General features: G+C 44.9%; 1 protein-coding gene across 2 annotated transcripts in view; it reads left to right on the top strand.

The window, feature by feature from the left end:
• The window catches only part of SLCO3A1 (solute carrier organic anion transporter family member 3A1), a 296,702-nt gene that overhangs the window by 230,506 nt on the left and 43,654 nt on the right, over positions 1-22,542 (top strand). For both annotated transcript variants that reach the window (XM_037832968.1, XM_037832967.1), the window contains exons 4-5: positions 8,062-8,325; positions 18,939-19,103. In XM_037832968.1, the coding sequence (XP_037688896.1) occupies positions 8,062-8,325; positions 18,939-19,103 (429 nt within the window). The remainder of the gene's footprint in view (positions 1-8,061; positions 8,326-18,938; positions 19,104-22,542) is intronic.

The raw sequence follows: 22,542 nt of genomic DNA, 5'->3' as shown, positions 1-22,542 counted from the left end.
GGTGATATACCACATCTCAAACCCATTTTAAACAAAACTTCTCATGTTCTTGGCAGGAAGAGTGAATGTGTATCTCAGGTTCTAGGGCCTCTCAATCATGATTCTGTGATTGAACAGTGTACTAGTCAGGATGGGCTGGGTTAGGCTGTGGTAACAAACAGTCCCCAAATCTAAGTGTCTATATACCACATGTCCAGTGCAGGCAGATGGAGTTGGAGACAGGGGACATAGTTCATTGTAATCACTCAGGGACTGAGGCTCACAGAAGTTTCATCCTGACCCCAGCTTGTGCGGATGCCAAAGCAGGAAAGCAGATTGTAGCAAGTCTCACACTGGCTCTTGAAGCTTCTGCTCAGAAATGACGCACATTGTTTCCACTCACATTTCAGGGTCCAAAGCAAGTCACTTAGTGTGTTCGTTTTCTGTTGCTGCATAACAAATTACCCCAAACTTCGTGCCTTAAAACAGCAAAGGTTTATTATCTCACAGTCTTTTTCTGTGGGTCCAGAACACAGGAGCAGCTTACTAGGTAGCTCTGGCTCAGGGTTGCTTCTGAAGCTGCAATCAAGGCCTTGGCCAGGTCTGCAGTCATCTTAAGGGTCAACTTGGCTGGAATCCACTCCAAGCTCACTCACATGGCTCTTGGCAGGCTGTGGAAGATCCTCTTCCAAGCTCAATCCCATGGTCTTCTCCCCAGAGCAACTTCTCAGCATGGCAGCTGGCCTCCCCTGGAACAAACAGCCCAAGAGAGAGTGAGAGGAGCACTGACACAGAAGCCACAGTCTTTTTATAACCTCATCTCAGAGGTGATATCTCATTACTTTAGCTGTATTCTTTTTGTTAGAAGAGAGTCATACACTCAAGGAGAAGGGATTGATTGTCCAAGGACCTGAAAGGCAGGAGGCAGAAATCCTTGGGGGCCATCTCAAATACTCCCTGCCATGTATTTCTATATGGTTCAGATTTCTGTTTCTACCACAAATTTCTAAATAGTTTGGCAAGTCTGGAAGCCATGTTCCTTTCTCTGAAAACAGAGCATGGGAAGCCATTCCAGCTTCTCCTTCCTGTGCCGATCTATTCTCAGGATCAATAAGAGCTCTAATTTCCCAGGTTCTCAATCCATCATCTCTTGACAGTGCTAAATCTACTAATTCAACCCAAAGAAATAATGTGGTTTTAAATCCTATCAAGTTACTTTGTGATTCACTCCATTAATCCCACTGATATATGTACTTGTAGCTAACGATGTTACAAATTTCCAAGTGGAAAAAAAAATCAAATGCAGCTTTATTTATTTATTCTTTTAAAGTGCTGGTTCTGTTTGGGGGTGATTGAATGCTGTTTTTTTTTCCCCCAGCAGTTGGCTGGTATTCTGCACCCTATTCATAGAGTAGGGTGTGAGGTGGGCTGGTAAGCAAAATGATGCATGATCAGAGTCAGCTGCCATGTTTCTTTTCATGGACAAGAAAATCAGCTTCCACGTCATCCCCAAAGGCAGCGCAAGACAATAACAGCAAAAAGTGGTTAGGGGACAGGGTTCTTCCAGTGCAGTGGGGAAAGCTGCTTCGAAAGGGAACCAAGGTGACCAGGCAGTATATTTTGCCTCTCGGCATATCAGGGGATGGCCCCATTGAACCAAGGCCTGTAGGTTTACAGATCTTCTGTGCTGGAAAGACCCTCAGACCATATTCTTTTCCAACTTTTTCATTTTACAGATGAGGAAACTGAGGCCTGGAGAGGGAAAGGACAGATGTAGGGGTGTATCTATACTAAAACCCAAGTCTTCTGACCAAGCAGGGGAGGCGTATTTCCACTTGACAATCCCCCTCCTCAAACTCTCTTCTGAGAATGAAATAATGACTTTCTCAGTGTTCAACATGACCAACGGGCAGATGAGTGGCTGGGGGGGGCTTGGCCAGTCGGCTCACAGTCCCCCAGTTATGCCATGCCTTCGAGGGCGGGTCTCTCAGCCTGGAATGCCACCTCCACCCCATTCTTTCCACATCATTCCTCACCCTTCAAGGCCTTGTGTGTAGTGACTTCATCCAGGGTTCTAGGCTCACTGGTAATCTGATGCATCCGAGTTATATAAGACAGTTAAGTACTTCTCGTCTCCATCCTGACCGCAGCCCACCCCACCCCTACTTCCTTGATAGTGAACTTCCCGACCTGTTGGTGAAGAATGGAAGGACGCGTAGCTGTTGCTGAAGGGACTATGAGGTTTAGTGCTGCTATTTGCCAGTAGAGGGCAGAAGAAGATAATTTATTCTGTTAGAGAGTCAGCCACAGAATTCTAGTTTCCAGGAAAAAATTTATTTTCCCTCATCTTGTGATTGAAATTGGTCCTTCATTCTGTGAGTGAATTTTGACTATATTTTGAGGAGGGGTTTGTAAATTCTTTTTGAATGACCCTCACCTACTTAAAACAGAGCACTTCTTTAGGGTTGCCCAATCTATGGGAGCGTGACCTTAAGTGTGAATATTCAAGTGTCATGCATGTAATGACATGTTTGTGAAATCCCTGCTGAGAGCTGGGGAAAAGAAGGGCCTGGGAAAAGTGAGTGGCCAGGGAAAACCAATGGGGAGGTGGTCAAAGCAAGCCCATGGAGGGCCCATGTTGTCAGGTAGATGGAGGAGAGAATGTGCCTTCTTCCTGTGTGGTCTGGCAGCAGCTAAGAAAGCAGGATTCAGAGGGAGAGTCCAGTGAAGAAGCCTGGTTGAAATCTATGAGTAGATGTAGCTGGGGTGCAGAGAGGTGTTTGGTTCTAGAAGGGGCAAGTTGTGTGCAGGGGGAGGGCCCCAAGGGCCACTTGCCTGGAGGGCTTCACTGGCTGGGCTTGGACATGAGATTCTGCAGCTGCAGCCTCATCTGTATTTCATCCCTTCTTAAGAAGATCTAGATGCTTCCCCTGACGGCCAGGGAAAGGAATGATGTTGCCTACAGAAATTCTTTTTTGGATTATCCTTGTTATACCAAGACTCAGTCAAGAGCAGGGCATGGAGAAATAACGCCTTGGTGGTAGACTATATCCCCAAGCATTGAATCGGCCAACCCTCTAACATGATCAGTTTTTAGAAGAACAATGATAACAGTGACAGCCATGAGTTGACCACTTATTAAGGCTTTATAGCGATTGCCTCATTTAAACCTCAGAACATTTGCAATGGAAGATGGGTCCTGTTATTATCCCCATCTAACAGGTGAAGCATTATTATGCAGTAGTTAAGAGTTCCAGTGCTGGAGTCAGACCTCAGTATGAATCCAGGCTATGCCACTTATGAGCTTTGCAGTCCTGGGTGCATTACTCCTCACAGGTCTGTGTTTGGATGACATGAATTAAACATGGAAAGCGCTTAACACAGTGCTGGGCATAAAGAGAGCAGGCAATAAATGATAGGTGTTATGAGGAACCCAAGAAGTTACCTAATCTTTACATCTAGTAAAAGGATAGAGCCAGGATTCAAATCCCAGGCCTGTCTGACTCCAAAGCTCCACTCGTAGCTGAGCAGCTTGCTCCCCTGAATTTAGCAGAAGGCTGCCTCCTTGCACATGCAAAGGCTTTGCCACAGTGACCTGACCTCCACCGTATCCACGCAGACTCATCCTAAGACACACAACAGCTGGCCCTGCAATCAGGTGCATGACGCTTGCAGCTGGAACAAAATATGGCCGTCTCTTTGCTTCACAGAAAAGGTCAACGAGCTGAGAACCTCCTGCTCTGCCGTTGTGAGGGCTGGCTGCTGCGGCTAGCAGCCTTCATGCTGGACTAATTAGCCTAGCAGCTGGAATCCGGCATATTCCACACTGCCCTCCCAACCTGCCCACCCCCAACCCTTCCCTGTCTCCAGTTTGTAATTAGGTTTGTAACTTAATGATACTCTTGGAATTCTTGAGTCCCATAGCAAAAGTCCCACGAAATTGGTTAAACAAATAGGTAAATACCCAGAGAGGCATAGTATCCCTTACACATCAGTTTGGCCCAGGAATTAAAAAAAAATTGTCCCCGATTTGCTTTGATCTGCCATTCTCACAGTCTCAAGTATCCTCATGGGCTGGTTGGTTAGTTTTAAACTGGTGGTTTTCTTTTTCAAAGCCATCCTTGGAATTGGATGGAAATCTCAGTGAGCCCCTTGTGTTTATTTGACCTTCAACAGAGGGAGCAAATAGCCATCAAGAGCTTGCTCATCTTACCCAACAAAACCACTGAATACACCAGAAATCAGATTCCAAGAGTGGAGGCATTAGAGAAACAGATCTTGAAAAGCAGGGAAACCTTCTAAGTCCATACATGCCTGTCCAAAGGCAGGCCGAGATGCACCGGACCTCATGATGGGCAGGTGTTGCCATCACAGGGTGCCCATTGGCTAGCTCTCCTTGTTCCAACTTCCTCTCCTATTCTTCTCCCTTCCCCCTCACCAAACTCCCCTGAAAATGGAGCAGCATCTTTTCTCATTTTCTGGAGTAGCCAAGGGATAGACTAGTGGCTGGAAGGAGGTGAGCCCGTCCCCTCACAGTCCCGTAGATCCATCATTCCTTTGCTCAGCTTGGGATACAGCCGCGCCCCCATTCTTTTCAACATCTTCCTCCATCCATGGTTCTAGTTTCATTGGCAATTTAATGCATCTAAATAAGTAGGACAGATCGGTGCTTTTAAGTTTCATTCAGAGTATCTTACTGTGACAGCAGCTTTCACCACATGGCCAAAGATGCAATCATTTTTTAAGGCCAAGATACTAACTGGAACCAGGTAGAAAGAGATACAAAGATGTTCTCAAGCCTTGCCCCCAGGCTGTACCTAGGACAACAGTTTGTTATCCCCAGCCCACCCAGAGCCTCTGTTCTTAAAGAGTGTGAACTTTTATTTCCTAAGCCTTTTGTGCTAGTCAGGGTAAGCAGGGTTATGCTGAAGTAACAAACAACCCCTCAATCCCCGTGGTTTAAATTCTTTTTTGTACATGCTATATAACCAATTCCATTTAGCAGGGAGAGTCTGTGCATTGGCTTCTCACTTGCCACCTTATAAAGATTTCACATGCCTCCATAATCACCAAGGCAAGGGAAAAGAGCATGGGGGTGGGGGGGTCAACCGCCAGCTTGTAAACACTTTAATGGAGAAGTGACATGCTACCTCTGCTCACACATTTCATTGGCAAACATGGCGCACGGCTGCACCTAACTTCACAGAGTAAGGGGTTGAAACCCTCCTTGTCCCCAGAGGAGGAGATCTGAAAGCAGACAAGGTAACATCTACCATGCCATTCTTTGTCAGTCCACATAAAGAAATCTCCCTCTACACCAGGAACACTAGAAGTTTCCCCGACTAGATTCAGCACCTTTGTACCCTTCTGTGGAACCACCAGCCACAGATCTAAACTCCACTCACTGAGTCCCTCCCAATCTGAGGGCACCCCATGCCAAAGCTGCTCAAAACGGTGGTTTCTCCTCAACATGTCATTTCTCTCCCTGCCACAGTGTCCTGGAAAATCAAAATGGAGAATAAAAAAGCCATATTTCCCCAAATAGCCAGTCAACTATGATTTTCCTGGACCTACAGAATTGCACCCTCTGCAGGCCTTTGGGCAGACCCCTCCTCCCCGCCCTCACCCAAGATGGCAGCATGCTTTGGTTCTGACACAGATGGCACTCTCTACCCTGCCCTACAAACTGCAAGCAAATGTTTACTTTCCACACATACACAACTACCTGCAGGGAGCAAACTGACACATTCACACACAGATCCTCCTCCCCCACTGCAGCTCGTCTCCCCGGGATGTTTTCTCACACACAGAGCAGTGTCAGAAACTGCCTAACTAAAATGTGATTCTCCGCATTACCAATTTTGGGCCCCCAAATAACTGCCAGGATTTCTCTATCTTTACTCGCTCACATCTGCCAACTTTTCTGTTCCTCCTTTCAGGAGCCCATAGACAATGGAGGGAGACACTGTAGCTCCCCTTTACTGTCTTTTATTTTCATTCATTAGTTGGCAGCAGGTGAAGAAACAGTGAGTGACTGGTGAAAGCATTCCTGGCTCAGCTACCTGAGGCAGTTTTACTTCCTTTTCTCCTCCCACGTTTGCATAAAGATGCTTTCAAGACCAGCTTGCTTGCATTTCCCAGGCCATACCCTTTTAAGAAATCCATATATTCAGATTCCAATTAACATAAATATATGCATATATAAAAGTATAACTAACAAGAACTACCATATACAAAGAGCCTACTATGTGCTGGGTGATTGTTGCTCATTATCTTCCCAACCACTCTAGCTGGATGTCATCTTTATTTTGCAAATGGTGAAACAAGGGCTCAGGGCCTGTAACTTGCTCCGGATCACATGCTTATAAGTGGCAGAGCTGGGATTCAAGCTTGAGCCCTCCAGAGCTTACACCTTCTCCTCTCCAGCCTGCAGCCACAGGAAAGCACCTGGCTCCATTGTAATGCCCGGTTATTGCTGCTGGGTTTATGTCAAAGTCTCCAAGACAGAAACCATCAATATTCTAGTGACTGAGTTGGTAGCCACATTAGAGTTGATAGTCTTTGGCTTGTCACACAAAGCACAGGAGTTAGTCCTTCACTCAGGGCCTTACAGGAGCCCAAAACAAAGCCCAGACGATCAGAGGGCAGGAGAGCAGAGAGGTGAGGAGCAAGGGTTTGGGAAGCTAGAGCTTGGACTCCAGTTACCAACCTTGTGGATTTAGGAAAGTTGCAAAAATTGTTCTAAGCTTCAGTTTCCCCATCTATGTTATAGGGATAAAATTCATATCTTGTAGGGTTATGGGGATGGTTGACCAGTACGATCATGTTAAAAAAAATAAACATGATCTGATAATGCCTGGTGCAGAGTAAACACTCAATAATTGCTGGCTTGTGTTGTCATTAATGTGAGCTGAAGGTCAAGTGAGAGTCTTCGGGGAAAACAGTTCATAAATGGTGAAGTGCCCATCTGGTGTCCATGGTAATTCCTCTTTCCAAGTCTGTCCATCTGTCTGGTCCAGGCCTTTAGCCCTGTTGGTTGTAACTGATCTGATGTGCCTTTGCCCATGTCTCCAAGACTCTCCTTCTGTGCTCCGGGGACATGGGTGTTCACCAAAGAGCCACCCCTAAGCTGCTCATCTGGGAGTGCTGCTGTGCAAAGCAGTTGGAAAGAAAGGAAAAAAACCTCGTGGGCTAGAGCTACAGTTTATGACCTCATGATATCAGCTGGCAAATCAAAATCATAACAGCACAAGGCAGCCAAACCGTATGCATATGGCCTTTAAGCATATGAGTTGGCCGCAAAGCTTTCTGATTGAGGCCTGGCCCCAAACCACAGGGCACTGACAAGGGCTGAGCTAACGTATCCACTAGCAGCTTGGAATCAGAGACCTCTAGCCAGAAATAACAAGCCAGCATGGATTGAAGTACTCAAGCATGTGCCAAGCTTTATTCTGAAAACTTTATGTCTGGTGTGGCTCATTCAGTCTTCCCAAAGGTAAGCACTGTCCTCATCAGTGTGGTCCAGATCCATAAACTGAGGCACAGAGAATTCAAATCACTCGCCTGAGATCACACAGCTAGAACTGGGCAGGGGCAGAATTTCAAACCAGCCAGCTTGGCTCCAGATCCCGTGCTCTTGACCTCCATGCTGCACTACCCCTTATAAATAGGGCCCCTGATCTAACCACCGGGAGTGGGGTGTTGAGTGGGATCTCAGACCAGCTGCTTTTTGGAAGATGAGAGTGAGTGTGCCTGGTAAAAATAGGCCCTTGAACAATGAATCTGTTTTGATTTCCTGCGTTTTTGTTAGCAGACCCTGGCAGTTCTGCCTAAGCAGCTGATGGCAGCCTGAATGTCAGAGGATGCCTGGCTTCTCGCTGCTTTTGTTTAGATCGATACGAGCATGGGGTAGACAGGAAAACTAAGGAAGACTTTAGGAGAAACAGAAGCACCGATGTGGAAAAACAGACTTCCTGCCCGCCCCTCAGCCTCTCCCTGCAACAGCCTCAAATCCTGAGCAGAGCCCCCCACCCCGGCCCAGCCGCCCTCAGGCCCCCTGAGCTGTGCTCTTTCCGTTGGCAGGTAACCTGGACATCACTCCGGACGACCCCCGCTGGATCGGAGCCTGGTGGGGTGGCTTCCTGCTCTGCGGTGCCTTACTCTTCTTCTCTTCCCTCTTGATGTTCGGGTTTCCACAGTCCCTGGCCCCGCACTCAGACCCCGCCATGGAGAGCGAGCAGGCCATGCTCCCCGAAAGAGAGTACGAGCGGCACAAGCCCAGCAATGGGGTCCTGAGGCTCCCCCTGGAGCCGGACAGCAGCGCCTCCTGCTTCCAGCAGCTGAGAGGTAAAGGCGGCCGCGCCCCGGGGGCTGGGGGGGTCCGGGGAGCACGAGGGAAAGGGTGGTCCGAGGACTAGATTCTAGGGGACTTGAGGCAGAATAATGTTTGCTTTGCATGAGTGGCCTCCCCCCTCCTCCTCTACTTATTCCTGAGAACTATGTTACCTGACTTGAGTAATAAAAACAAAAGTGACGGAACTACCGCTGACTGAAGGGACGGCAAACTCGTCTTCTCCCCCAGCAGAGACACCAGTGGCTGGTGTAGGACCTGACAGACAATAAACATAAATATCTGTAGAATTAAGAGAACATAGGAGGCAGTTAGATATTTCATGGGCAGCACAGGGCTTTTTTTTTCTGCTGCAATTTTATTGAGCAATATTTACATACTATACAATCATCCAAAGTGTACAAGTTGTTTGCAGTATCATTGTATAGTTGTGCATTCATCACGACAGTCAAGTTTTGAACATTTCCGTTTCTCCAAAAAAATAAATAAAAATAAGAATAAAAATAAAGGTGAAAAAGAACACCCAAATCATCCCACTCCCCCAGCCCCCCCATTATTCATTTACTTTTTTATCCCCATTTTTCTATTCATCTGTCTATACACTCGATAAAGGGAGCATGAACCACAAGGTTTTCACAATTTCACAGTCACACCATGTAAACTATATAGTTGTACAATCTGTCTTCAAGAATCGAGGCTACTGGATTGCAGTTCAACAGTGTCTGGTATTTCACTCTAGCTATTCCAATACACTAAAAACTAAAAAGGGATATCTGTATAATGCCTAAGAATGACCTCCAGAATAACCTCTCGACTCTATTTGAAATCTCTCAGCCACTGAAACTCTACTTTGTTTCATTTCTCTTCCCCCTTCAGGTCAAGAAGGCTTTCTCAATTCCATGATGCCAGGGCCAAGCTCGTCCCATGAGTCATGTCCCAAATTTCCAGGGAGATTTACACCCGAGAGTCATGTGCCACGTAGAGGGGAGGACAGTGAGTTCACCTGCTGCGTCGGCTTAGAGAGGCCACATCTGAGTAACAAAAGAGGTTCTCTGTGGGAGACTCTTAGGCACAATTTTAAGTAGGCTTAGCCTATCCTAGCAGAGGGCTTTTGAAGTTGGCTCCCGTTACCTGGTGCAGACATTCCTCAGAAGCCACCTCCAATGTGCATTTCTTTAGATTCACTCTGTCCTTTCATCCCCCTCCATGAAAGATGAGAGAGATGTTCCTCGGGAGAGATGTTAACCCAGTCCTAATAACAAGAATGCCGCAAAGCTTACTATCACTTTAAAAAGAAAAAAAAAAGTGCAGCTTTTCTGACAAAATGGTGAGATGCGAGCAATGACACAGAATGAGAATGCAAAATTTCTCCCCACCAGGTCCTTCCCATGTTGGGTAGGAGAAGGTCCGTGTGGCCGAGGAAGCACAGCAGCCTCAAAAGCCAGTGATTTCTAGCACAGCCTCTCCCCAGCAAGGCACACGCAGGTCCTCCCTAATTCCCAGGACCTCTTTCTCGGGTTTTCTGAAGAACCTGCTGGATTTTAAGAGATGAGCCAAAGGTGGATGGTCACTGCTTTACAGGAACCTGGGCACTTGGCCAAGCCAGCCTTCAGCCGGTGCAAATCCTGGCTAGTGCTCAGTTTAGAAATTCCGTCACAGCCCAAGTCTCTCTTCTGAGTTTCTGCATACTGAGGTGCACCTTCAACAGAAAATGCTGGAGAATCATGGAGAGAACTGCAGATGTGCTTTGTGGTCAGATCCCCATTCTGTCCTCCACTAGTTCCATGATAATTAACTTCTCCCCATGTTTCATTTCCACAAACTGTAAAATTGTAATATAATTCGTGACAGTGGTGTCATGAGACTTTAAAGCATTGAAGAAGTGTCTGTTGTGGTACCTGTTAGTCCCTAAGTAATCAAAAGAACTTGTGCCATTTCCGCAGACAGATTAATTTAATGACTAAAGTCACATCCGACCCCATGATCTGCTATGGTTTCTTCTGAAGTCACAATTTGGAATTGTCCATAGAAGATCTCAAAATTCATCTCTCAGAGTTCCAGAATGTGTTGGTAGACGAGAAGGGGTGTGGTTTGTGTCCTCTGGAGTTGCCTTGGCTTGGATCCCCAGGCATATGTGCTTAATATTAAAAAAAAAGACCCCTTTCCCCCCTCCCCCACCCAGTCTCACTTCCAGGGGCCCCCCACCCCACCCCTGGTGGCTGGAAGGTGGTCCTTCTGCTCCCCTAATAGCACAGCCAGCCATGGAGAGGGTGGCAGTAGCCAGACCCACAGGAAAACATCGGGATGGTGTGAGACTGCATCTCCCTCTTGCCCTGGGTGGTGGCAGCCTTAGGTCTCCCATCCTCCCAGGATGATGACCCTCCCTTCCTGTGGCTCTGACTGCAGGAGATGCACCAGTAATCTCATGTCTTTCATCTCCAGAGATGCAAAGATGAAAAAGGTACAATTCTGCCATCAAAGAACTCACCATCCTATGTAGGGACAGGCCAGCAAGCCAGAGAAGACAACCCCGGGTGATGAGACGTGCAATAAAAGGAGGCACCGAGGCTGTAGAAATAGAAGAGACCAGAAAAGAAGGGCTTTGGGTCATGGGTGGGGGCGAGGGAGCTGTCAGTAAATGCTTCTTCAGAGAGAGAGCTGAGCTGAGTCTGGGAGATGCCATGGCTTCATGGTTCTTGGATTATGATTCCAAGTCACTCATTAACTCATTTGGTTAACTCAATCAGCATTTACTGAGATCCCACCAGGCTCTGGGAACACAGCAGTGACTAAGGCAGCTTATATCCTAGGAGGGGGAGGCACTCAATACACAATGTCAAATAAATAATAAGATAAGCGTTGGATGGGCTGTCGTTGAGCCGTCAAGTACGCAGTTAGTGGATGGGTCTGAGACGCTGGACCATACATGGTCACAGAAGTGACCTGTAGACATGCAGGCTTCACTTCTGATAATTAATGGCTTTTAGTTAAGAATTGGCAATTCCCAGAGGCCATAGGTGCTTTAATGGACATAAAGGGTGTTCTGGCAGGAAAGGAAGGTGGAGTCCCTAGAAGAATCTCCAGGAGCCAGGACACAGTAAAGTGAGCTAGCATGCAAATGAACAAATAGTACACAAGCAAGCACACGGAGAGGGGTCACAGAGGTTTACATCCTCTCTGTTCCCACATGAGACAATGTTTTTTACCACGTGGACATTTACCACAAAAGTTGTGTGCCATTCTACCCCGCATTCCTGTACTCTTTATCCAAGTTGCTGCCTTAAAAGCCCTGGTGGTCTCCATGCAGTGTGTTCCAGATTCAGGAGGACAAATAAGCTGAGCAGTGTTGAAGATATCAGAGGAATTAACATTGCTCTAAAAATCTATACATCGCAACCTCCCATTCTTTTTGTTTGGATTTGCAAGTGCATTTCTTCTTCAGCCATTAATCTGTGCCTCATGCCATGCTCTACAGATAGCACAGACCCCAAGCAGGGCTCTAAGAGCAGCCCCTCCATCCACCGAGGATTTGCTTCAGGGAGAGATGTGGTGCTGCTTGCTTTGGAGCAGATCCATCTGGGTTCGAATCCCAGATGGGGCACTTCCTGTGCATGGAACCTTGGAAGGGGAGTTACATAACTCCCCTCACCTTTTACCCTAGCATCTGGTTTAATCTTTACAGCAGCTGTGTAAGATTGGTTTATTTATTCCCATTTCTAGATAAAGAAACTGAGCTTCAGTGTTATGGGAATTTAGGACCATGGATCACTTCTCAGGGCACTCCTCAAAAGAGCAGGATTAAAAGGTCTATTTGCAACTAAGATGACCAGCAGTTGGGTTTGTAACCCAGACAAAAGGAGTCATAAAAGCCCAGAATCTTGTTTGGAATGGTGTGGAGGAGCTGTTACTTCTTACTCCTTCATGTCAGCATGGCCTGGAAGTTCTCATCTTATTATGACTGCACATACTGTTTTGCAAAGCAGGCAGCAGGAGTACAAATGCTTGGGCTTGCTAAACTCCAGTGTCTCCCCCAGGTGGGAGCCTGCCAATCCAAGGCACATTTTTGCATCTCACCTGTGCCTCCAAATAGCTTTTCCTTTAAACCCTTGCTCTAAGGCCCCTTCTCCCTGATCTTCCTGTTTGATGACCCTGTATTGTTGATCCATTCTTCAGAACATATCACACCCCTCTCCCCATGCCTCCTAGCGTACCTGGCTTCATGTCTTCTCATCCCCTTCTCCTACGTGGTAAGCTGTGTGTGGGCAGCAACTGCATCTCGTGTGGCATCCTGAATCGGGTAGATGCTCAGGATATGTAGAATTGTTTCTGAAAGGCGGGACCTGGAAGGAGGAAGGAATTCAGGGGGCTGTAATATGCAAATGTGCAATATTTGTCTCAGTAGGCAATGGAATCTCATGTCCATACTGTTGTGTTTCATTGGGAAAGTGTCTCCAGTGTCCCTTTCCCTGGAAGTCCTTCACGGTCATGATCCAGCCACCCCTGCAGCCACACATCTGTTCCACTTCCCCCTTGTGTTCTGTGCCATTCCTGGGAAGCATCAGTTCCTCTCTTTACTGCTGCTTCTGCCTGGAATACCCTTCTTTCCTTGGTCTCTTTCTGGACTGGACTCAGTCCTTGCCTCCTCCAGGAAGCCCTCCCTCCATCTCCTTTACACACTCGCCCCACATAATGCCCAGTGCTAGGGGAGCTGTTTTCCTCCATCATCCACATGGCCCCTGCAAAGTATTTGCTACTCCACTATCATGGTGCACTGTTTGTTTGTTTGTATCTGCCAAAAGATGGTTGTTTCTCCAAGGAGGAAGCTCTAATTCAGCTTTTCATTCCCAGTGCATAGTATGACTCCTGGCATAATATCAATGATATTGGTCAAATGAATGAATAAACAAATGAGCACTGTCTTGCTGGCTAACCCCACCAGTGCGTGCATACACACAAACACACATACACATAACAGAAGCTAATGTTTGCTTTCCATGAACTATCCAATTTAATCCACCCAACTCTGAGGCCTTGGTACCATTTTACAGATTAGGAAATCGAGACTTAGAGATGGAAAGGCGTTTGAGCCCTGACTGAAGCCCCAGTGCCTGTGTTCTTAACCATGATGATGTGCTGCCTCTTCTGGCAATAAACAGACTCTTACTGTGATGGTTGGTTCATGTGTCAACTTGGCCAGGTGATGGTGTCCAGGTGTCTGGTCAAGCAAGCACTGGCCTAACTGTTACCACAAGGACATTTGTGGCTGGTGAATAAACCAGAAGGCTGGTTTATTAAATCATCAGTCAACTGGCTGCAGCTGTGACTAATTACATCAACGAAGGGCATGTCTTCCACAATGAGATAATACAATCAGATGGATTTAATCCAATCAGTTGAAGACTTATAAGCGAGACAGATAGAGGACCTTCACTTCTTCTTTGGCTGCCCAGCAAAGTGTTTCCTGAGGAGTTCATTGAAGTTGCCAGTTGGTTTCCTGAGGAGTTCATCGAACGTGTTCATTGAAATTGCCAGTTTGCTGCCTGAGGAGTTTTTTGAACATCTTCATTGGAGTTGCCAGTCGGCTGCCTGCTCTATGGAACTTGGACTTGTGCATACCCACAGTTACATGAGACACTTTTATAAATCTTGTATTTATAGATATCTCTTGTTGATTCTGTTTTACTAGAGAACCCTAACTAATACACTCACTTAAGGAAAAAGTGGCATCAGCGGACACTACTCGACTTTTCAGCAGAATGTACTAAAACTCCAGCTGCCCTATACAACAGATGTATCCTAAAACAATGGGCCTTCCAGACAGAGTTACAGCCTCAGAGGGAGGATAGAGCTTACTCCCCTCAGGTGCCCTTGCATCCTGGCCCTTTTGTGGATTTCCTAGCTGGGAAGAGAGCAGCTGCACCAGAGCAACCAAAAGCTAGAGCTCTCTCCTCTCAAAGCCCTTCACAGACCACCAGGTGGTCTCTTCCTGCCCCAGAAAAGACAACCGCACTGAGTGACAGCAGGTAATGCAAAGTTGCCAAGGTGGGATCAGGGCTTCAAGCTTAAAGTCTCAAAAATCACCATCAAAACCTGGAGAATGGTTTGTGACTTCCGAAGCACTTGGGTGGACCTCTCGCTTGGCCTGCACAGTCAGCCAATGAGGTAGGTGTGCCACCAATACGGACATTGACTCTCAGGAAGGTAAACCGTGTGCTGGGGTCCTCACACCTGTGAGTGCTGCAGCCAGGACCAGAACCAGCTCTCCTGACTCCAGATCACATGCTCTCTCCACTATATCCTGCAAGGATTCACTAAATGTTAACGAGAGGACGAAGGCAGGAAAAGGGACTCGGTCTGGGAGGGATGTCACAAAAGCCCTTCCTTAAGTCTGAAACACTTAGGCTCTTTCTGCTCCTCTTCCTCCCCCTCTGAAAGAAGAAACACAGAGCCCCCAGCCCTAGAGGAGAGTTGAAATCTGCCTGGATCCTCGGTACCTTCCCCACCCTAAACAATTAGAATGCGTTAGGCACATGGGAAGTTCTCTGTCAGTATTAGAACTCATCGCTTCTCCAGTGGGCCTCTCTCCTTCCTGAAGGACCCATGAGTTTCCAAGAAGGCTCAGTCTTGAGGAATGGCTTCTGAGGTTTCCCCCAGGGATCACTCTCCTCCTGCTGTTCCCAGTTTTGTACTAACCTGCCAGGGACAGCACTGTGCTCCTGGTGAGAGCTGAAAAGGTTTTCCTGGCTGGCAAGACACATAATCAAGCCACCCTGCCTCCCAGCCCGTCACCTCCTGACTCCTGAGACTAAATCCGCAGGTTGGAGGTAAACGGCGGGGAAGGGAGCGTGCAGGTGCTCAGTGGCCTGGCGTAGCTTTGGTTCACCAGTTTCTGTTTGTCTGGCCCACCTCATTAGCTCCCTCCTCCTTGGAAAGTCAGATTTTATGGGCTTTAACAATCCATTGAGTGAAAAAGCTTGAAACAGTTGGATAGCTCAAGGATCAAGCTAATTAGTACCCCCTTTCTAATTGGGGCTTTGGAGGATAGGTGGAACCTTTGAAAAGGAATCTTTTGTGAGCACAATAAGTCAACGTGATAAAACCTGGGATGAAAGGAAGAGCCTTCCAGGAATACAGCTGAACGCAAGAGGAAGCTATCATCTCTGGAGGTGAATAGGCTTGGCAGAGGGAAGAAAGGATATGCGAGTAAGACCCACTGAGGCTTCCCCAGGCTCTCAGTCAGATGCTTCTCACACTTAATGATTTTCACATCTAATTCAAGGAGAAATCAGTCATTAGATAATAAGACAAAGCAGGCAGACTCCTGTCTTGACAAGGAGTCCTTCCCACTGAGGTAGAATTATTTCTGGAATAATTAAAATGCTTGCTGAAGTATAAAAATGTCCCATTAGCCAGAGTTGCCTTTGTTGAGCAAATGCCCTCCACCCTCCAAGCAAATCTCGATGGCTATGATCAAGGACAAGGAGATTCTGGGGCCCAGATAGATAGTGCAATCAAACTAAAATCCTGATCGGAGTCGTCCACGGATGCCAGCCCTGTCAGCTCAGCACGGTTTCATTCATGTGCAAGCATGGCCGTGGTGCTTTGTTCTTCTGGAGTCCCAGAATTGAAAGAGTCTACACCCTAACAAAGGAGAGAAGCCTACGGTACAAGCACAGCAGGGGATCATTTTCCTGGAATGTCTCCAGCCTCCTTGTTCATCATTGGCAATGTTTCCGGAGCTTAGATACCTCAAGTCCAAAAGGGCACAATGATTGAGTAGCAGTGTTATTACCTGGCAAAACATGTAAACAGCCAGGGGTTTTCAAATTCATTCATTACAAGGAGATGGCAGTGACAGTGCTGTGGCCACTCAGTGTGCTCCACACCATCCCGTCTATGTGTGCTCCACACCATCCTGTCTACATGCCACTCTGTCTTAGTGTTCCATGACGTGGGCTGTCAGTCACCTGCCACCATCACAACACGCCACACACTGTAGCAAAGCGGCCTTCTCTCATTAGCAGTGATTTATGATGATTTATAATGTCTAAGGGGCTTTTGTACACAAAGCCTGATTTATTCAGCATGTATTTGTTTAACAGTCAGCATTTTAAACACTGAGAGTCCATATTCCGCTGAATATTTGTACAACACTTAAAAAAGTGATGTGAATTTAACAAAGGAAAATTTCCCAACATTGAAACATAGAATTTTTAAATGCATACACTTCTAAACATTTAATTGAAATGACATGTCTAGAAAAACCAGGTTATCATAAATGCTTGAAAAATAAACACATCCGTCACCACAGAACATTTATAATAAAGCCCAGGGTATTCGAGTTGTTTCTTCATGATCTTTATTCTTAGTGGTTTCCTTTTTTAAAGTTTTTTGTTTATTTTTATTTGTGCATTTACTTATTCCAAGAGTTGCCTTCCTAAGGTTTCAGTAATTTTGCAAGAAACCATTGCAGACCAGTCCGATCCTTGTCTGATTGTCTCTTGGTTGGAATTTGGGATCTTGTTGCTCTCGTCCATAGCGATTCAAAGTCTGCCATCATCTGGTTCAGTCCATTTTCATAAAGAAATTCTTTTTGTTATGTCAAATTACTCATAAGCCCCTAACTGTTTTACTGATTTTCATTTTTGAAAATGGTGTCTTCCCAGAAATGATAAATTTTAGGTTTTGTATATCTGCCAATTCCTGATCCATTTTTCTGTCATTTTGATTTATTGAACTTGTCTGTTAACATTACTAAAAACTTATGTTTTCCCTGTTATTATTTTATTCTAATTAGTTAGGCCATTTAGAGGTTTTGTCTCCTAGGAGATGAGACTGAGCTTGCATAATTAGCTCCTTTCCTTTCGGACAGCTGACTAATTCATCACCTTGGGACGTGATGCTCGACTCACTTCCCACCTGTTTATTTTTTTGTATGACCAGGGACATTGAACAGGTTTTCCTAAACTTGATACAGTAACTGCTTCATTGGAGACCCTGTGTTTTATTTTTTCTCCTTACACAGATAGAAACGAATACACCACGTGTCAAATATTTAGTCATTGGCAGACCACCCTTATAATTTTTGCCTTGTCTGCATATGACATGTACCATTATTTATGTAAGACTTTTCTTTAGCTAATGTTAAATCTACTTACTCATTTTAATATAATACACACATTTATGTATCACTCATATTTCTATTAACTTGTTTTGTAAGTGCACATTAAAATAATTGCAGAATCATTGAAGTGATGAGATTGTCTGGCACCTCCAGAGCCCTCTCCATTCTGCCAGGTGCATACACCACACGTGACTATGGCTGCAGATAAAATACCAGGAATCCCAACCACTGGAAATATCTAAATAATGTGATTGCTTAGCCGATTGTTAAATTGTAATTTGAAAGTTATCACCTTTTTGTATATAAGGAAATAACTGAAACTATGGTACTGTAACTCATAACATTTTTAGAAATTTCCTATATAACTACTTAAATCGTACTTTGAAAGTTATCATCTTTTTGCAAATATGTTATGTTTCTCAATAAGGAAATAACTGAAACTGTGGAACTGTAACCCATAACATTCTTTGAAATTTGCTCTCCAACTACTTGTTAAATGCGCTTGGAAAGTTATCATTTCCATGTATATGTTATATTCCACAATAAAAAAAATTATTTAAAAAAAGGATTTGGAAAACAAAAAAAAATTTTTCCATTTTTAAAAGTGTCAATGTAAGAGGAAGTGTTTGTGGTTTATGAAACCACATACTTTAAGAACAAGAGAGACAATAAAATAAAATAAAATAAAATAAAATAAAATAAAATAAAATTGAAACATCCGACCTCAGAAAGACCTGTTCTCCTCTCTGTTGGTATTTAAAGTGGTGCACAAGCCACAGCAGAGCATCTGCCCACCATCAACTCTCACATAAGCCCTGAGTACCCTGGCTGGGTATGGGGGGCTTCTTTTAGTTCCATCCGGTGATCGGAAAAGACCACCTGGGAGGAGCAAATACTGCGGCAAAGACCTGGGGGCAGAGCAGTGCAGTAGAACGAAGAGCCCCGAGCGCAGTGCCCTGAAGTGGGAATGACCTTGGTTTACCCGGGAAGCAGCAAGAAGTGGGTGGGGCTGGACTGGAGGGAGGGAAGGCGACATGGTGGGGAGTAGGTCGGGTCGCCAAGGGGCAGACCACGGAGCAGGGTGCATAACCAGAGACCATCACCAGATTTGGGGCAGGAAAGTGATTTGAGCTGTTCCCACAGGTTACTTGGCAGGGAATGGTTATATCAGATCAAGAGTGAAAACAGAGACACCATTTCGAGTTGCTCTGGAAGTCCCCTGAGTGAGAACTGCTGGAAGCGCTCATCAGGGAAGCAGACGTGGAGGTGCTAAGAAGGGACTGCACTTAAATATATTTTGAAGGCAGAGTTTTCAGGAATTACTGCATAATTACAGGATTTGGTTTTAGCCTGAGTGACCCAGTGACTACTGGTGCCATTTACCGAGATGGAAAGGGTCATCAAGAGGTGTCTTTGGAGCAGGAGGCTCCAAGATGGGAGTACAGTGAGTATGACCTTGACCCTCTGCTTTCCCTCACCTCACAGTGATCCCGAAGGTCACCAAGCACCTGCTCTCAAACCCCGTGTTCACCTGCATCGTGCTGGCTGCCTGCATGGAGATTGCAGTGGTGGCCGGCTTTGCTGCCTTCTTGGGGAAGTACCTGGAGCAGCAGTTTAACCTCACCACCTCTTCTGCCAACCAGCTGCTCGGTGAGTCCATTCCTCAGTCCCCCTGAGAGGGCAGAGGGAGGCTGTCATGGAAGTAATCCTGCAAAAATGTACTGAGACCCTCTAGAGAGCCCAGCACTGTGCCGGGCCTACAGAGGCAGTATTTGTTGGGCCTCTGGTAGAAGGAATTTCAGATTATATTCTCAAGGTAAGATTTGCCTACCTGAAGCAATTACTAAAAGTTCATAATTATAAAAATATAAAAAGCACATAGTAAGCAGTGTGAGAGGCTAGGAAACTGGTAGATTAGAGTACACTGGAGGACTGAGGGAAGACACAATAAAAGGAAAAGGGAATAAAGGCGGTTCTTAGAAGATGAACAGAATTTTGTTAGGCTCATAAGAAAGCAAGAATATTCTTGACTACATGAGAAGAGAGAAAGGGGAAGATGGATTATTCAAAGAAATAGCAGCTGAAAACTTCCCAAGTATAACAAAAGACATGAATATAAGTATCTAAGACGCTCAACAAACTCGAAACAGGATAGACCCAAATAGCCCCACACCATGGCATTTTATAATCAGACTGTAAATTCCAAAGATAAAGAGAGAATTCTGAAAGCCACAAGAGAGAACCAAAGTGCCACTAACAAGGGCGCTTCAATAACATTATGTGCCAATTTCTTATCAGAAACCACGGAAGAAAGAAGGCAGTAGGATGACATACTTAAAGTACTGAGAGCAAAAAAATTGCCAACCAAAAATTATTTATCTGGCAAAACTGTCTTTCAAAAATGAGGGAGAGGTTAAGACATTCCCAGATAAATAAAAGCTGAGGGAGTTTGTCACCACTAGACTGGCTGTATAAGATACACTAAAGAGAGTACTGCAGGTTGAAAGGAAAGGACAATAGACAATAAATCAAAGCTACATGGAGAAATAAAGATCTCTGGCAAGGATAATTACATGGGTAAATATAAATGCCCATACTATTGTATTTTTGGTTTGTAACTCTACTCTTTACTGCCTAAAGAATCTAAAAGGTAATGCGTAAAATTTAATAAGTCAATGGTTTTGGACTCATAATGTATAAATGTGTGATCTGTGACAAGAACCACATAAAGGTAGGGGTGGAGGGGCATAGGAATATAGTTTGTGTATACTATTGAAGTTAAGTTGGTATCAAAGCAAACAAGGCTGCTGTAGATTTAGGTCGTTAAATTTAAGCTCCATGGTAACTTGGAAAAAAATATCGGAAAATATGCAAGATCACTGAAACAGAAATTAGAGGACAAGTTGCCAGGGGCGGGGGGCAGGGAATGGGGAGTTCTTGCATAATGAGTTTAGGGTTTCTGTTTGGGAAGATGGGAAAACTTTAGTAATGGAAGGTGGTGAGGTTAATGCAGTATTGTGAATTTGATTAATCCATACTTCAGAGTGGTTGAAATGGGAAAATTTGTGTTATATGTAAGTTCCCACAATTAAAAAAAGAGAGATGAACTAAAAAGACATTTTAGTTAAATGGAGTGCATTATCTTGGATGGAATCTGACAAGGGAGGAAAAAAGTCTCGAAAGGACATTATTGGGGCATGTGAAAAAATTGATACAGAGACTGTAAGCTCTATCAATGTTAAATTTACTGAATTTGATAACTGCACTGAAAGTTGTTACATAGGTGAGTATCCTTGTTCTTAGGAAATGTACATGGCAGAATTAAGTATTCAAGGAATGTGATGTGTGTAATGTACACTCAAGTGTTCAGAAAATGGATTGATAAATAGATGGATAGAGAGAGAGAATGATAGGGCAGATGTGGCAAAATGTTAAAATTGGTGGTTCTGGATATGTGGAGGGGGGGATAGGGGTATATTGAAGTTCTCTGAATGGGGTTTGTATTATTGTTGTAACTGCCCTGTAAGTTTGAAAATATTTGAAAGTAGAACATTAAAGACAAATACAGTGAGATACTATTGCACACCCAGCAGACTGACACAGAAAGTGCTGGTGAGGGTGTGGAGTCACTGGAACTCTTGTAGACCACTGGTCACAAAGTTAAATGGTACAACCACTGTGGAGAGCTTTTTGGCAGTACCTATTAAAGCTAAACATGCACTTACCCCATGACCCATCAGTCCCACTCCTGGGCATATACCCAACAGAAAGGAGTGTTCATGGCCATCAAAAAGGCAAATGTTCATGGCAGATTTATGTGTAATAGCCCCAAACTGGAAACCACACGAATGTCCATCAACCATAGAACGCATTAAAAAAAAGATGGAACGTTCATATCATGGTCTGTTACACAGCATGAGAAAGAAAGGACTTTGATTCATTCTCCAATGTGGATAAGTCTCACCACATTGAGACAAAGACATCAGACACAGAAAGAGTATGTATTTATATGAAATAAAAAAGAAAGAGTCAATTAAGGTGAGAGAAGCCAGAATAACCACTCCCTCTGAAGGGAACTATCCCATAGTGGGCACCAGGGATCCTCCTGGGGTGCTGGAAAAGTTCTGTAGCCTGATGGGAGTGGTGGCTGCAGGGATGTATACAGATGTATAAAAAGCCATCGAGTTATTCCTTTAAGCTTTGTGCACTTTACTGCACATGATTTATATCTCAGTTTTTAAAATTTTAGAAACCTACCACAGAACTCGGTACTGTCTGCATGATGTTTCTGTAAACCTACGACTGTTCTGGAAAAAATTAAACAAACACGAACTATATTTATCACTTCTGTTTACTATGGGTATTATTAATTTTTATAAGTGTGATGATGACTGTAACGTTAAATAGAAGGAAAATTATTTTAGAGATGCACATGGAAGTATTTAGAAGTTGAAAGTTATTGGTCTGTGACTAACTTTAAAATACTTAAATAAATGAAGCAAATAAATATTAAATCTAACAAACACCTACCCCAGTGATGTGGCTGGATCATGGTCTCTCTCTCTGGGACCTACTAGGGTAGCACAACCTTAGTTTTCTCTTCTTTTTTACTAATAGCTCATTACCACCCACTATTTTGTAAATCTTACTTCCAAGAGGTATTAACAAAATGTAATCAGCCTTTTAATACCCGTCTGACAGCAACAGGGTAAAATGGATCTCTTTTTTAATTAAAGTTATAACTTCTGCATTATCCGTAGAATCTCTCCAGTTTGGTCCTCCAGCGCCAAAGAGTTTTCTCTCTCACCTCCTGATCTTTTTGCAGCCATTCCTTAAATTTTGCCTGCATTTGCACAGTTGTGTCAGTGTTGGAGCTCTACTTCAGAACCAATTCCTGAGTGTTCTATTGACAAACAAATCAATAGCATGCAGAGCGGGAGGTCAGAAAAACAATCTGGCCTGCTTGCACCTGTTGGTTTCCCCGTGATTTCTGTAGATGAGAGTGCTTGGCTTGGCACGGGGGACCTCTCCTGCTGAGTGGACGAGCAGCCCCTCAGCCCACCTCCCTCAGCGATGCAGGAATGCAGCA

This window comes from Choloepus didactylus, chromosome 4 (assembly GCF_015220235.1).
Source record: "Choloepus didactylus isolate mChoDid1 chromosome 4, mChoDid1.pri, whole genome shotgun sequence".
NCBI lineage: Eukaryota > Metazoa > Chordata > Mammalia > Pilosa > Megalonychidae > Choloepus > Choloepus didactylus.
Note: the sequence above shows the minus strand (reverse complement) of the source record. Positions and strands in the feature narration are given on the sequence as shown.